The 18,182-nt window shown below is 43.4% G+C and overlaps 1 protein-coding gene across 1 annotated transcript in view; it reads left to right on the plus strand.

The window, feature by feature from the left end:
• Window positions 1-15,176, plus strand: part of LOC133444586 (ethanolamine kinase 1-like) — a 66,088-nt gene extending 50,912 nt beyond the window's left edge. Inside the window, exons 7-8 of the mRNA XM_061722433.1 lie at window positions 2,568-2,641; window positions 14,574-15,176. Of these exons, the coding sequence (XP_061578417.1) occupies window positions 2,568-2,641; window positions 14,574-14,655 (156 nt within the window). The 3' untranslated portion in view covers window positions 14,656-15,176. The remainder of the gene's footprint in view (window positions 1-2,567; window positions 2,642-14,573) is intronic.
• The last annotated feature ends 3,006 nt before the right edge of the window (window positions 15,177-18,182 follow it).

Consider the following 18,182-nt stretch of genomic DNA (forward strand, 5'->3'; position numbering starts at 1 on the left):
CCCGGTGCTGGTACGGATCAGGAACCAGGACCTCTCACCCCCCGGGCCTGTCGACACTCTCACACCCACACTGGATCAGCTTCCTGCAGCTAAAATCCTGCTGACAGGACCGGCAAAGACCCCCCTGAAGACCTGCAGGTCCTCTACAGACCACTAGGGTCCAGATCCAGACCTGCAGGTCCTCTACAGACCACTAGGGTCCAGATCCAGACCTGCAGGTCCTCTACAGACCACTAGAGACCAGATCCAGACCTGCAGGTCCTCTACAGACCACTAGGGTCCAGATCCAGACCTGCAGGTCCTCTACAGACCACTAGGGTCCAGATCAGACCTGCAGGTCCTCTACAGACCACTAGGGTCCAGATCCAGACCTGCAGGTCCTCTACAGACCACTAGGGTCCAGATCCTGACCTGCAGGTCCTCTACAGACCACTAGGGTCCAGATCCAGACCTGCAGGTCCTCTACAGACCACTAGGGTCCAGATCAGACCTGCAGGTCCTCTACAGACCACTAGGGTCCAGATCCAGACCTGCAGGTCCTCTACAGACCACTAGAGTCCAGATCCAGACCTGCAGGTCCTCTACAGACCACTAGGGTCCAGATCCTGACCTGCAGGTCCTCTACAGACCACTAGGGTCCAGATCCAGACCTGCAGGTCCTCTACAGACCATTAGGGACCGATTCCAGGTCTGCAGTTCCTTTTAAAGACCACTATGAATGAATTAAGTAATGGTCTTTATTTCGGTTTTAAGCATTGTACAAGCCATTTTTACAAAACCAAAAAAATGAAAAAGTCAAATAAACATTGCTTTTGCCGAAAAGGTGTAGGCTGAAGCCGTAGCTTATACCCTTTTTATCTTTTGATCAACTTAAATATGAAACATTAGTGTAAGGCTAGTGTTGAGTGAAGCCTTACTTGAGTAAATTAAACTTATTTCGGGTCGTGAGTAAGAGAAAAGACGGGGACAACGGCTTCGGAGTTGGCGTGTACTTTAATGACCCAAAAACAGAGTAGGAATTTTGAACATCCACCGGTATCACTCCGCCTTATGTAAAACATATTAATCACAACAGGTATGCTGACTAATGTAACTATAGTCCCTGACTTACATCAGAATATACCAAAATATATTTATAAAATACTGAACCATGAATTACCAAAATAAACTTAACAAAATAAATCTCCTCTTACATTAGCATTACTCCGTGAAAACAAACAATCCATAAAGAAGACAAAATATAAAATTGACGTTTCACATTCTAGAATGTTTTTGATAGTATACTTTATAGTTAGAGTGTTTTATATTTATTTACAATATTTTCTTTAAAGGAGCTTGAGGCCGGATTGTGGCAGGATTTATGAAAAAAATTTGTATACATTTTAAGTTTTCTAGTAATAAAGTAATAATGTCAGGTGAAGTTCCAAACCCAAAAGAATGAGCCCTCTAGCGTATCTCTCCGTTGCCTTGAACAGGCTGTGTGCTGCAAAATGTGCTGCAATTCGGTCCCGAATTTCCCGCGCTGTCCTGTGGATGTGACGTCACATGATGCTGCATGCACGTTCTCCCCGTTCTCCCGTGCCGGCTTCACTGTTGGCTGCAGTACTCCCAACGGCCGTCGTGGTGAAGGGTGGCGCTAGAGAGTCTCATTTCTTAAAAGGAGCCTCAAGCTCCTTTAAACATTTTCTTGAACTTGTAGATAAAACTACACATTTTTAGGTCATTGTCACAACTATTCCACATTTCTCTTGCCTTAATTGATGTACATCTCTTTTTAATATTTGTTCTTGCTGTCGTCATCTCAAACATAAGTTTCTCCCTTAGGTCATAGTGGGTTTCTTTTATTTGGAACAAATCCTGACTGCAGTTTAGAAGCAGTTTCTGCTGGGCTTTAAAGGCAAATAAAACAGTTTTCTGCTCTACTATATCATGGAATTTTAGAGTGTTATATTTAATAAAGAGATTATTTGTTTGTTCATAATACTCAGATCTACTAATTATCCTTAAAGCCACTAGGGTCCAGATCCAGTCCTGCGATTCTTTTACTGACTACTATTAGTAGTCAGAAATACAAGCAGAAACGTGCTGAAGCTCCTCCCACCGGAGGATATCACCATATAAGGAAATCCGCCCTCTGTGATGTCAGAGTGAGCCGATATTAGAAAAAACCTCTGCAAAAGGAAGTGTTTTTTTCACATAGTAAAGCTACAACATACGTTTGCTTCCTTTGATGAGGCTGCTGTCATGTCTAAGATAAAAGTTTATTCTAACAACACAGTTTATACGTCACGAAACATAAAAACTTGAATTAAAGTTAAATTAAATACTATAAAAATGTGGAACTCAACCCTAAGAAGCATTAGCTGTAGTCACGGCTACGCCAAAGTGCATCGATGACATAATTTATTTTGACCTTCATTTTCAGGCGGTTTAGAAGTCAAAGCATGATAAATAAATAAATAAATAAATACATGAATAAATAAATAAATAAATACATAAATAAGTTTGGTATGACAGACTTTCACAAATTTTACTGGTGGAACTAATTTCTTCTTCTGTTCCATCAGGCCTCCAACTTCCTGTGGGGTCTCTGGGCCATCCTGCAGTCCCGCTACTCCTCCATCGACTTCGACTTCCAGAGGTTTGTGAACCAGTTGGAGATCAATACTTACTTCAGTAGATGGTTCCTTCAGCAGGAACTCTCAGTAATTCGTTCCTTCAGCAGGAACTCAGTAGATGTTGAGTTGAAGCAGTGCCGCCGGTGACCTCCAGGGGAATCTGACTAGCAACCTTTAGCTGGGGGCTGCAGACAGCTTCTCTAAGACCTTTGCTTATGTCTTTCCCTTTTGGCGTTGTGTTAACACACACCTCAATGCTCCAGAACAGCAAAGTTATTCAGAGCCATTTAAACACTGTGAAACTGTTTGATAAGAGGAGTCTAGATAAGGTTCTGACCCCGCCCCCTAAAGTAACCCAGCTGCTGTGAATCGCTGTAAACACGTGGCTGAAAAGAGAGCTGTTGTGCTTTATATCTGACTCCTAGACGAACGGGTCGTCGTTGACTACACAACAAAGCATTTCTTGGCGGAGAATCTGCAATAAATAACCGGCTGGAATTTCTTCATTTTCTCTGCAGGCGCTCGTCTACTTTTCTTGTCACTTTTCCACTTAGACAAAATATTTAGACGTGTAATTCTCTGTTTTCTGTCACACATCGCGATAAGATGAAAGCTGCAGCTTTCAGACGACATTAGAGCTAATTTATTTCATTCCTGCATTTAAAAATACTGCTGCGTTTCAGGCCGACTAACAGCAATACTGAGAGTACAGTTAGTAGAGTTCCTACTGAGAGTTCCTGCTGAAGGAATTATTTACTGAGAGTTCCTGCTGCTGAAAGAACATATAGAGAGAATGCGCATGACATCACAGATGCGACTTCATAGCGGGTTTCGCCCAATGAGTGTCAGAAAGACTGAGTGGCAGCGTAAACTTTCAGTTTGAGCAACTGGAAAACATCTAAAATGGGAAAGAGCTGTTGTGGGATCGACTGTACTCATAGATTTAGCAAGAAATCGTTATCGTTTTACAGACTGCTGAAAAATAAGCTTAAGAGAGACAAATGGATCGCTGCAATTCTCAGAAACAACTGGATTCCAGGCACCGAAACGTGGATTTGCGGTTCCCATTTTGTATCAGGTAATGTTGGATTTTTGGGTAGCTAACGTTAAACGGTCAAATCATAAAGTTCGGTGTCCTCATTACTTTAATTTCTACAACAAATCCTGCCTTGAAGTCGGACCAAGCGTCAAGACTTTTGTAAGCCTTCAAGCTTTGCTTCGTGTATTTCCCCGGCATAGAAATTAAGTACATAGAAATATCAGGAAACTGGATTCGTGGCCAAATATTAATGTCCATGGACCACTGGTTCTTGGTAACTGTACCAAATATTAATGTCCATGGACCACTGGTTCTTGGTAACTGTACCAAATATTAATGTCCATGGACCACTGGTTCTTGGTAACTGTACCAAATATTAATGTCCATGGACCACTGGTTCTTGGTAACTGTACCAAATATTAATGTCCATGGACCACTGGTTCTTGGTAACTGTACCAAATATGAATGTCCATGGACCACTGGTTCTTGGTAACTGTACCAAATATGAATGTCCATGGACCACTGGTTCTGGGGGTAACTGTACGGGTCACTGTCAAGTCCAACTGCCTTTAATTTAAGCCGATAATCAGCTGTTATCCCGTCTTCTCCACTAGTTGCAGCTGTTTTTGCTGATGCTCAGTGCAGTAAGGGGGCTGGTCCGTTGGGGAAGTGACATCAATGCAGACCCTCTATACCAGGGGTGTCCAAAGTCGGTCCTCGAGGGCCGGTGTCCTGCATGTTTTAGTTGTTTCCCTGCATCAACACACCTGATTCAAATTAACAGTCGTCACCACCTTGTCATCATAGTCTGGATAGTTCTGTTGATGACCAAGCTCCTTGTATCACGGTTTGATAAAAAAAGGGACACATCTAAAACATGCAGGACACCGGCCCTCGAGGACCGACTTTGGACACCCCTGCTCTATACTAAAGCCTGAGTTATGGTTCTGCGTCAAAACGACGCCGTGCCTACGCTGTCACCGTGACGCCGTCGTGAACCTTCGGACTTCTCCGTCACTCCATTTCTCCGCGGTGCAGTACCCCCCGTGACCGCTAATTCGCGATCTTTTCCTGAATGGTTTATCCGACTTTTTCCGGTCACAGTGAATCAAAGAGATATGGACAACTATTGTGCAAAAAAACAAAACAAAAAAAAAATCACACATACACGAAGAGAAGAGCGCTGAAAGTTCACGACTGCTTCAAACCGGAAATGCGTTGCTACCAAGCGAACCAATCACAGCCCTCTCCGTCTGCGTTTGGTCTGCGTCGCCTCGACGCGTGGTTAAATTTTTTGGGCGGTGCACGTAGTGCTGGGCGGTATGAACAAAAATTTATATCACGGTATTTTTCAAAATTATATCGGTTTCACAGTATATCACAGTATTTTTTTTGATTCAACCTGGCTGTTAAGCACATTTTCTAATGATTTGGAAAGGAATTGCTGCAGTAAATTGGCTTAGAATAGCCTATTTTACTGTCATGAGGAGGATGCATAAATCAAATAAATTTGATTTAGGCATGCTTTTCAAAGAAAAAAATCTTTTACAAAATTGCAAGGTAGAAAATATTTATTGAACATAAAAAAACTGAACATTTTTTAATTTCCCAGCATTATATTGTTTTGGTTCCACCTCCTGGTGAATGTTAGGTAAAATTCTCATGTGGTTACTTTTTGGTTGGCCAACGATTTATGTTTGTGGTGCAACCGGTACGGGACGGAGCGGCCAGTCTATTTCCTTATATTACAACGCCGTTATTAATTGTTCGTTTTTTTTCCCACTTATTCCACCGAACATCGAAAGTGTTTTTTTGCCATTTTCGGCCGAACAATTTCGGTTACCGAACAATCGGTGCATAACTACTGCTAAACAGTCCCCTCACAAACAGTGTCCAGCGGCGCTACGTTCCGCGGCGCGGTGTTCCCAACGTTGTGTACGCTACTGTACACTCACCGGTATTACGGTATATGAAAAATTCATATCATGAGAAAAATAAACACCGGTATTCGGTATGAACCGGTAAACCGCCCAGCACTAGGTGCACGTCAGTGACGGCGTCAGTGACGGCGTGTGGTCTGCGTCGAGGCGTACCATACACTGTAGGCACGGCGTGGTTTTGACGCAGAACCATAACTCAGCCTTAAGGGTTCTTACTGAAAGAGGCCTGTTTATCTTAAATAAGTCCAGGAGACATTCCTGACGAGCAGCGACCAGACGAGGGGGGGTTCAGGAGGGCAGAGCGGCCCCCCCTGACCCCCCCTCCACCGGCAGCCGTGGTGACGGTGATGCTGATCAGTATTGACACCCGGCAGCCTCCTCCCCTCTGTGTGGTTGTGTGGTTCCCCCCCCCACCGCCCGGCTGCTGGATCAGCACCAGCAACCCCCCTCTGCCCCCCCTCTGCCCCCCGGCCCCCCCCGCCGGTCCGGACCTGGAGGAAACGTGATCCGGAGGGGGCCGAGGCACAGAGAAGCTATTGTTCGGCCCGCCGGGCCTCCAGTTCGGGTCGCAGACGGCTGAGGTTGTCCTGAAGTGCAGGGAGAGGGTCCGGTTACCGTGGAAACGCCCCCCCGACACACATCCCATAATAAAGAAAAAGATTAAAAACAGGGACCAGAGAAAGTAAGTGAACCCCTGGAATTAAGAGACTCTCTGGGTGTGATCGTCTTCACAAAAATACACCCAAATGGAATTTCAGTTCTGAATTCGAGGATAGTGACAAAGTAAAACAGTTAAAAAAGAAGTGCTGACTTTTTCGGCACACTGGCGTAAATATCCGCGCCAATTTTTAAAAATAAATACACTTAATTGTACTGGAAAAATCTCTAAATCACAAAGAAACACTCTCGGATGTAATAAGAAAGATTTTGCTTTTAATTCAATTTCGTATAAAAAAAGCGAAATATAAAAAAAACATACGGTACTTGTTTCTGTTTATCTTTGTAAAATGATATTAAAAGTATCTTACATAATTTGAAAAAAAAATGAGAAATTTCAAGAAAAGATACTGAAGAAATATATTTTACATAATTAGAGTGTAAACAAAGTGCATATTTCCTTTAAAATTAACTAAACTGATATTGAATTAGATAACAATAGTAAAAAAGAAAAAGAATTAAAGAAAAAAATTTCCGCACCGTTTTTGTTATTTTGAGCGTGGAAAAAATTGGTCAAATCCGGCCCGCCAAGGAAAATGAGTTTGACACCCCTGCACTAGGGTCTGGTTCCACTAGGGTCTGGTTCCACTAAGGTCTGGTTCCACTAGGATCTAGTTCCCGGGGACCACAATGGGAATGTGAGGTGGTCAAAGTCACGACCGAAGTTTTATCACCCAACAGAGAGATAAGAAGCTCCAGTGTGTGTGTGTGTGTGTGTGTGTGTGTGTGTGTGTGTGTGTGTGTGTGTGTGTGTGTGTGTGTGTGTGTGTGTGTGTGTGTGTGTGTGTGTGTGTGTGTGTGTGTGTGTGTGTGTGTATGTGTGTGTGTGTGTGTGTGTGTGTGTGTGTGTGTGTGTGTGTGTGTGTGTGTGTGTGTGTGTGTGTGTGTGTGTGTGTGTGTGTGTGTGTGTGTGTGTGTGTGTACTGGAGCCAGACTTCCCAGCGAGTGACAGGCGTTGTGCTTTAATCAGGCCCAGATGTGGAAGTGACAATAGCGAACCACAAGGGGAATGTGAGCCAGGGCCACCCCCTAACCCCCCCCCCTCCATATTTCCTTACGGGTTCGACTGGTGTTAAAAGAGAGTCAGCGGTTCAGGTCCTGGCAGCGACTTGACAAAGAGATGATTATGAGGAAATGAAGGGGCAGCCATGTTTGGAAAGGGGGGGGGGACAAAAGCACATTGTGACATGCAATACCTGCTGTCGGGGGGGGGCTGGTCTCCCCCCACCCGTCCTGCTGAACACGTCCCAGATTCATCTGTGACTGCGTTTACATGCAGTCAATAACCCGAATATTGGCAATAACCTGAATTTGCACGGCCATGTAAACACCAATAACCCCTTTGAATAACCAGAATTTGCTCATATTCTGGTTTTTAAAAACCCCAATATTCCCCTGGGTTACTCCTTTTAAAACCTGAATATTTGGTCATGTAAACGCCAAACGGAATATCCCCATCAAACGGAACAGGAATTTGTTTTCTGCACATGTTCTGTTCACAAGGAATCCTGGTCTTTTGAGTCCAGGAAGTTCTTATAAACACGGAGAAACACAAGACCAGGAGGAGACTAATCACTTCATAAATGTAATGAAGGATATGAACATTTCTGCATTTGTAGACGGTAGAAAGTACCGGGATAGCCAGATTTACAAGAAGGAGAGAGAAAAGTTGCGCGAAGCAGCATTTGTTTTGAATTTGGATACAGGAAGAAGAAGCGGAAATGACGGGAATTGCGTCATGATGTTCTCCGTACGTCGCTGGTTTGATCCATCCATCCATCCATCCATCCATCGTCCGCCGCTTATCCGTTACCGGTTCGCGGGGGCAGCAGCCTCAGCAGGGATGCCCAGACTTCCCTCACCCCAGACACTTCCTCCAGCTCTTCCGGGGGGAGTCCGAGGCGTTCCCAGGCCAGCCGAGAGACATAGTCTCTCCAGCGTGTCCTGGGTCTGCCCCGGGGTCTCCTCCCGGTGGGACATGCCTGGAACACCTCCCTAGGGAGGCGTCCAGGAGGATCCGGTACAGATGCCCAAGCCACCTCAGCTGACTCCTCTCAATGTGGAGGAGTAGCGGCTCGACTCCGAGCTCCTCCCGGGTGACCGAACTCCTCACCCTATCTTTAAGGGAGCGTCCAGCCACCCTGCGGAGGAAACTCATCTCTAAGGGAGGAAACTCATCTCGGCCGCTTGTATCCGCGATCTTGTCCTTTCGGTCACTACCCAAAGTTCATGACCATAGGTGAGGGTAGGGGCGTAGATTGACCGGTAAATCGAGAGCTTCGCCTTTCGACTCAGCTCCTTCTTCACCACGACGGTCCGGTACACCGACCGCATTACTGCGGACGCTGCACCGATCCGTCTGTCAATCTCCCGCTCCATTGTTCCCTCACTCGTGAACAAGATCCCGAGATACTTGTACTCCTCCACCTGAGGCAGGACTTCTCCACCCACCCGGAGAAGGCATGCCACCCTTTCCCGGTGGAGAACCATGGCCTCGGTCTTGGAGGTGCTGATTCTCATCCCTGCCGCGTCGCACTCGGCCGCAAACCGCCCCAGCACATGCTGGAGGTCCCGGTCTGATGAAGCCAACAGGACAACATCATCCGCAAAAAGCGGATGGCATGTTGGGCAGCCCTGCCAGAGGCCAACATGCACCGGGAACAAGTCTGATCTACTGCCGGCAATGCGAACCAGACTCCTGCTTTGATCATACAGAGACCGGACAGCCCTTAGTAGAGGCCCCCGGACTCCATACTCACTGAGCACCCCCCACAGAATGGCACGTGGGACACGGTCAAATGCCTTCTCCAGATCCACAAAACACATGCAGACTGGTTGGGCAAATTCCCATGAACCCTCGAGCACCCTGCGGAGGGTATAGAGCTGGTCCAGTGTTCCACGACCGGGACGAAAACCGCATTGTTCCTCCTAAATCCGAGGTTCGACTATCGGCCGTAATCTCCTCTCCAGTACCCTGGCGTAGACTTTCCCGGGGAGGCTGAGAAGTGTGATCCCCCTGTAGTTGGAACACACTCTCCGGTCCCCCTTTTTAAACAGAGGGACCACCACCCCGGTTTGCCACCCCAGCGGTACTGTCCCCTTCCTCCATGCAATGTCGCAGAGGCGTGTCAACCAAGACAGCCCTACGACATCCAGAGACTTGAGGTACTCAGGGCGGATCTCATCCACCCCCGGTGCCACTGAGGAGCTTACGAACCACCTCGGTGACCTCGGCTTGGGTGATGGATGAGCACGCCTCCGAGCCCCAACCCTCTGCTTCCTCAGTGGAAGGCATGTCAGTCGGGTTAAGGAGATCCTCGAAGTATTCTTTCCACCGTCCGACAATGTCCCCAGTCGAGGTCAACAGCTCCCCACCAGCACCATAAACGGTGCCGGCAGAGTACTGCTTCCCCCTTCTGAGGCGCCGAACGGTCCTCCAGAATTTCCTCGAGGCCGACCGAAAGTCTTCCTCCATGGCCTCACCAAACTCCTCCCAGACCACTGGTTTGATCCAGATATCCCAAATGATTTATTTCCATGTAAACGGAATATTCCGAATGTTTCAGTAACCGGAATATTAGCAATAACCCGAATTTTGACTGCATGTAAACGTAGTCTGTGACGGGGAAGAAGGTCCAGGTCTGGGAGGATCTGGATATGAGTATTGGTATATTATGTGGTTTATTATGTATATTATTAAGTATATTTTGTTATTTATTGGGTATATTTTGTTGTTTATTGGGGATATTTAGTTGTTTATTGGGGATATTTAGTTGTTTATTGGGTATATTTTGTTGTTTATTGGGGATATTATTAGGTTTATTGGGGATATTTAGTTGTTTATTGGGTATATTCTGTTGTTTATGGGGATATGAGTGATATTAACTGACAAAGAGGCCGTAAAGATGCTGCTCTTCCTGATCGTGCAGCTTGTGATGCTCTGTTTATCTCTGTGGTTTTTGGTTAATTACTTTTTTGGGTCAAGACCTTTTTTTTGTCATAAACGAGGCTTGGGTTCCCTTTCTGAGCGAATGTGACGACTGTCAATCATCCTCTGGAGCAAAAGCCGCTCGTCCGACACTAAATCTGTCCGGAGCAAACCGTCCGTCGAGTTCGGCCAAACCAAAATGAGCAAAGTGGAAATTACCCGCTGACATCTGCACGGCTGATCCAGCGTTTCTCTCCTTCTTTATTTCCCTCCAAATCCTCCCTTTTAAGTGTTTTTCAGCAGTAAGATATTCACACACGTGATATCCTTTACCACGAGGTGCAGGTTCATCTTACTCATCTGAACATCTTCATTCAGCCAAGTAAAAACTCAAATTAAGATGGATGATGGATGGATGGATGGATGGATGGATGATGGATGGATGATGGATGGATGGATGTTTTAATGATGGATGGATGGATGGATGGATGGATGGATGTTTTAATGATGGATGGATGGATGGATGGATGGATGTTTTAATGATGGATGGATGGATGAATGATGGATGGATGTTTTAATGATGGATGGATGGATGGATGGATGGATGGATGGATGGATGGATGGATGGATGGATGGATGATGGATGGATGGATGGATGGATGGATGGATGGATGATGGATGGATGGATGGATGGATGTTTTAATGATGGATGGATGGATGAATGATGGATGGATGTTTTAATGATGGATGGATGGATGGATGGATGGATGGATGGATGGATGGATGGATGGATGGATGGATGGATGGATGGATGGATGGATGGATGATGGATGGATGGATGGATGGATGTTTTAATGATGGATGGATGGATGGATGGATGGATGGATGGATGTTTTAATGATGATGGATGGATGGATGGATGGATGGATGGATGGATGGATGGATGGATGGATGGATGGATGGATGGATGGATGGATGGATGGATGGATGATGGATGGATGGATGGATGTTTTAATGATGGATGGATGGATGGATGGATGTTTTAATGATGGATGGATGGATGGATGGATGGATGGATGGATGGATGATGGATGGATGGATGATGGATGGATGTTTTAATGATGGATGGATGGATGGATGGATGGATGGATGGATGGATGGATGGATGTTTTAATGATGGATGGATGGATGGATGGATGGATGGATGGATGGATGGATGATGGATGGATGGATGGATGTTTTAATGATGGATGATGGATGGATGGATGTTTTAATGATGGATGGATGGATGGATGGATGGATGGATGGATGGATGGATGGATGGATGGATGGATGTTTTAATGATGGATGGATGGATGGATGGATGGATGGATGGATGGATGGATGATGGATGGATGGATGGATGGATGTTTTAATGATGGATGGATGGATGGATGGATGGATGGATGGATCGATGGATGGATGATGGATGGATGGATGGATGAAGGATGGATGTTTTAATGATGGATGGATGGATGTTTTAATGATGGATGGATGGATGGATGGATGGATGATGGATGGATGTTTTAATGATGGATGGATGGATGGATGGATGGATGGATGGATGGATGGATGGATGGATGATGGATGGATGGATGGATGGATGGATGGATGGATGGATGGATGGATGATGGATGGATGGATGATGGATGGATGGATGGATGGATGTTTTAATGATGGATGGATGGATGGATGGATGGATGGATGGATGGATGTTTTAATGATGGATGGATGGATGGATGGATGGATGGATGGATGGATGATGGATGGATGGATGATGGATGGATGGATGGATGGATGGATGGATGGATGGATGGATGTTTTAATGATGGATGGATGGATGTTTTAATGATGGATGGATGGATGGATGGATGGATGATGGATGGATGGATGGATGGATGGATGGATGGATGGATGGATGTTTTAATGATGGATGGATGGATGGATGGATGGATGTTTTAATAATGGATGGATGGATGGATGGATGGATGGATGGATGGATGGATGGATGGATGGATGATGGATGGATGGATGGATGGATGGATGGATGGATGGATGGATGGATGGATGGATGGATGGATGGATGGATGGATGTTTTAATAATGGATGGATGGATGGATGGATGGATGATGGATGGATGTTTTAATAATGGATGGATGGATGGATGGATGGATGGATGGATGGATGGATGGATGGATGGATGGATGGATGGATGGATGGATGGATGGATGGATGATGGATGGATGTTTTAATAATGGATGGATGGATGGATGGATGGATGGATGGATGGATGGATGGATGGATGATGGATGGATGGATGGATGGATGGATGGATGGATGGATGGATGGATGGATGGATGGATGGATGGATGGATGGATGGATGGATGGATGGATGTTTTAATAATGGATGGATGGATGGATGGATGGATGATGGATGGATGTTTTAATAATGGATGGATGGATGGATGGATGGATGGATGGATGGATGGATGGATGGATGGATGGATGGATGGATGTTTTAAAGATGGATGGGGGTGAGTTGTTATTGAAGAAAGCACCAGTTAAAGAGTTAACTCCTCCCCTGCGTTAGTTGCCGCGGCGACGGGCGATGGCGCCGGCGTCCTCAGAAATCCTCCTCATTCAGACTCTGTCAGAAAAACAAAAACCCTCATTCTGGAGGCCGAGCCGAGAAAAGCTCGGACGCTTTTCAGGTCGTTGCGTCTTTGAGGAAATATCGGCGCCTAAGTTTTGTGAATAAAAACCCGGATCGCACCTTGAGCCGCCGGGACGCACCTGAAAATCAACCTGCTGTTTCTATGGAGGATAAATGATTCCTCATGGTCTGAAGCCACACATTTGTAAAGCACCGAACATTACTACATAATCACCACTATTACAACGATATACAAGTGTTGTGGCTCTGGAGTAAATTGCATGTTTTTAAAAAGTATTTATTTAGTTTTTGATATTTTTTTAATGTAAAAAGCTTTTTTTGGGGGGTAGTAACTCACATCGCTCCAGATCCCCGTCTGAAGACCTTTGTCCGGGTGAAACGTGATCTGCAGCTCCTGTTTAACATCTGTCCACCTTTACTTCCTGGTTAACATCTGTCCATCTTTACTTCCTGGTTAACATCTGTACACCTTTACTTCATGTCATCCCATTGATGATATATGTATATATATATATGATGTATATGTTATATGTCCTTGAATAATGTTTGATGTTTTTTTATTCGTGCTGTTTTTATTTGTACCAAGGGACTGCAGATGCAAATTAGCCTAAGGCTAACTCTGGTGCAATGCATCAAATGTTTACATTTATGTTTTTAATTGCACATGGTCCCTCTCAAATAAAATTTAAGTAAGTAAGCACAGCTGTCAAAAGTATTCACATTCATTACTCAGGTAGAAGTATAGATACTAGAGTTTAAAAATACTCCTGTACAAGTTGAAGTATCAACTCAAGTTTTTTACTCAAGTAAAAGTATAAAAGTACTGGTTTCAAAACTACTTATATATAAAAGTAAAAGTAATGTAAGGGGGAAAAAAGCCATTAAGGACAAAGCCATTGAAAATGAATGCATCTTAGTATAATGTAAATATATTAAAGAACCATATATGTGTACTATTGAGCATTAACATGTGTTTCAGAGAGCAGGAGATATGATGACTAGTTGCCTATAAGTATTGTAATGGTGCAAAAAGTCAAACTTCAGAGGCATGTTATCATTTATCCTAACCTTTATTGGAATGTACATCCAAGTTTAGTTGCAGGAATCTGAGGGAACGGATGTAAGAACAAAACTGGACAAGAACATCTGAAACAACCACAACCAAATTCACTCTATCCGGATGGAGCAATTTAACTGGATAGTTTTTATTAAAGGCCCAAATGAAATAGAGTAACGAGACTGTTTTTAAAATGTAAGGAGTAAAAAGTACAGATAATTGCGTGAAAATGTAAGGAGTAAAAGTAAAAAGTCGTCGGAAAAATAATTACTCCAGTGAAGTATAGATAACCAAAATTTCTACTCAAGTAAGGTAACAAAGTATTTGTACTTGGTTACTTGACACCTCTGTAAGTAAGTAAGTAACTTTGCGGTTAACCTCTTTCCCTCTTTACTTCCTGGTTCAAATCTGTCCTTCTTTACTTCCACCAGGCACTTTTCCAGATCTCTGCTGCAGATTTCACTACTTTAGTCTGAGACGTGTCGTCCGGGTCGTGGACGTCCAGCAGCTCGTCCATCTCTGACTCTGACCTCTGACCTCTGACCTGTGCTCTTCCTCAGATACGCCCTGGCGCGACTCAACTACTACTTTGAGAAGAAAGAAGAGTATCTGGGGTTGGAAGTGGGCCCTCCGAAGCCCTGAGTTGGAGTTTTCTCTGTCACATCGTACGACGAAGCTGCCGTGGAAGTGGAAGTGCTAAACGTCCTCCCTGTTGTTTGTTATTTCAGTCCTCCGGGGGAGTTTCGCTCGCTGCCATCACTGTGATTTTTAGAATATTTGTTTGACCACAGTCAGCATGCTGATAAGCCCGTTTGGCAAATTGAGACGACGCTGCTGCCAGAAAAGCATTAATTGTTCCCACGTTCAGCCAAGTCGCACGAAGCCGCAGAAACTGAGGCTGATCATAAAAGCCATGAGAGGGTTATTTGTGGGCTGATTGAGCCGAACCGCGGTTCTGACGGAAAACAAGCTCCAGCTCAGCGCATTAGCAGTGCATGATGGGTGTTATCTGAAACGCTGCTCTCTCCTCGCAGCGCTGCACCGCTGCTTAGCTCAATGTGTCATCATCTAAGTGTTAAATACGCATGGAAGGGCAGCGAGATGTGAAAAAGTTCAGTAAATCCTGTGACTGCTTCTCTTTTTAAATGTAAAAACTAAATAAAATGTGATTATTGTGGCTCTTTTATTTACTCGTGTGGCCGGTCCTTAGTACCCACCTCCCTGCCTCAGCAGGATCTAAGAGCTAACCGTGTACAGGCCTTTATAAAGCAGAGGTTTTTGAATGTTTGCTGATCTGGAGCTTTTAGGTGTGTGATAACACAATGCCAAAAGGGAGAGACATCAGTTTGGAAAGGGTTATAAAGTTTGGAGTTATATAGTTGATGATAATCTACTAATTTATATCTAGTTGAAAGTCTTGAACCGCTCTGTATCCCAGAATACCAACAAACCACGACCCGATGAGTTCTTAAAAAACATTTTTAACATTCAAATAATCCAAATCAGCTGTTTTTTGAGACTGTCCTAGCAGGAAATGCAGAGTTGAAGATTGTTTGAGATTATGCTTCCCAAGGGCTACATGTATAAACTGAACATGATTGATCCTAGCCAGAGCTGGGTAAAGTAACCAAAAATTGTACTTAAATAAAAGTACTGTTACTTCAGAATAATATGACTCAAGTAGAAGTAATAAGTAGTCTGATTTATTTTTTTTAACACAACCACTCAAACAAACAAGAGTACAAAATAATCATCTTCACGTAAATTAAATCAATAAAATAATAAAATAAATTAAAATGTATAAAAACTAAAAAAATAGCTTAAATTAAAATAATATTAAAGTAAATTCAAGAACTTTAATAAATAACAAAATAAATAAAATAATAACAGAATACAAAAATAAATTAAGCACAAGTAGTGCAAAATTTCAATCCTTTGTACTTTTCTTTTTTAACCAGGCAGAAATAGAACAACATGAACTCATAGAAACTCTGTGTGTGTTTGAGTCTGTGTAAATGTGACAAAACATGCAAAAACAAACATTTTCCCCAAAGAATCACCAAGTGATGTCATGAGATTGACGCGTACGTGGATAAAAGGGATAAAAGAAAAGTAACGAGCTCAATTTAGCCTGATGTAGCGGAGTAAGAGGAACAGTTTCTTCTTCACAAATCTACTCAAGTAAAAGTAAAAGTATAGCGACTCAAAACTACTCCTAAAAATATAACATTTCCCAAAACTTACTCAAGTAAATGTAACGGAGTAAATGTAACCCTGTCCTAGCACTGAACCCTGCGGGACACCGTAGCAGACCCTCGACTGTTCTGAAGAAACCTCATGTACATAAATCTGTCAGATCTGATCTAAACCAACCTAGAGCTGAACCAGTATGGACACTAATCCCTTATCTGAGGTCCAGTGGAACCAGTGCTGTCTCTGTGCTATGATTCATTCTTAACCCTGACTGAAAAACTTCAAACAGATCATTTCTATACAAATGGTCACATGACTGGCTGCAACCACCTTTTCCAGGATTTTAGATACAAATGGAACGTCGGAAATTGGTCCATAATTAGTTAAAATGTCTGGGTCAAGAGAAGATTTTTTAAGTAAAGTTTTAATTACTGCAACATCGAAAACCTGTGGTACATATCTTAAATTCAGGGATGAGTTGATCTGGTCCAGTATTGTCCTGCCAATAAGAGAAACGCGACAAACATGCAGATGATTTAGTAGCTAAAGCTGAAGAAACGCCCACAGCCGCTACCGGGTGGTCCTGGTTTATTTCTGCTCTAATTCTGATGATTTTACTGCTAAAAACACTCATAAAGTCTTCACTACTGAGAGCTGCAGGAATGCACTGCTCAACAGAGTTGTGACTCTTTGTCAGCCTGGCTACAGCGCTGAACAGAAAACGTGGGTTATTTTTATTATCCTCTATCAACAATGAATAATGAGCTGTTACAACTTTGTGAAGGGCTTTTTTATATACTATTAGACTATCTTTCCATGCATGACAGGAGTCTACACACCGACCAGAGTACCACTTCCTTTCCATTTTACGCTTTGTTTCAGCATGCGGATATCTGAGTTATACTAGGGAATTAAGCTTCTGTGGTTAGAAACCTTCAACATCTGTAGAGGTAGAACCGAGGTCTCAGCCTTCGATTGTTTTACTATAACTGGAAGAAGATGAGAAGCGATGGACTCCCTACTTTCCCTTACTATCCGTTAGAATAATACCTTTTATTATTGTTGAAGATGTTAATTTCTAATGTTATCAAATAGAGTTTGGCTGGGAGGGAGTTTACATGGGACTCTAACAAATGATCAGTTTCAATACCGTATGCGAGATCGAGGTTAAAGCCGTACGTCAATTTGCCGTACCGACACAGCACACATATACGCCCCCCCCCACATAGACATTAAAACATAATCACAAACATCATAAAAAAACCCCATCATAAATAAATACCTAAATAAATCAATAAATACCTGGCATCCATCCACACCAGGAGCCCCCCCACACCAAGGACCACGGGGTAACCGCCCAGATCAGGGCCGTTGTTAGGTTTACATTACAATAAAAGAACAAAAAGAAAAAAGTTAATATAAAAAAATTAGTCCATAATAACATAATAGAAAAATAAGTAGTTAAAACAATAAGGAATAACTAGATAGCAATAAACTAAACCACACTAATAAAATAAATACTAAACTAAAAAGGAAGGTCTTGAGCCTTGAGGAAGCAGAGTTCCTCATACAGAGCCCTGTGGTACTCCTCAGTTAGGACAATTCATGTCTTTATGGTGACGATCCATCTCATATGCCTCTGAGTTCAGAGATGTCTTCTCTTACGGAAGAGCATTAGGGCCATGCAGGAGAAAAAATATTTGAGAGGAGTAAGATTTTTTTTTATTGGGCACTTCGAGAAAAAAGTCAAAATGTCGAGAAAAAAGTTGAAATGTTGAGAATAATGTTGAAATACAATTTCAAGAATAAAGTCGAAATTTCGTGAATAAAGTCGAAATTTCGTGAATAAAGTCAAAATTTTGCCTTTTCTCTCAACATTTCAACTTTATTCACGAAATTTTGACTTTTTTCTCGACATTTTGACTTTTTTCTCTAAGTGCATAATGAAAAAAAAATCTTCCTCTTTTAAAATATTA

The sequence above is a fragment of the Cololabis saira genome, chromosome 5 (genome assembly GCF_033807715.1).
Source record: "Cololabis saira isolate AMF1-May2022 chromosome 5, fColSai1.1, whole genome shotgun sequence".
In the NCBI taxonomy this organism is placed as follows: Eukaryota; Metazoa; Chordata; class Actinopteri; order Beloniformes; family Belonidae; genus Cololabis; species Cololabis saira.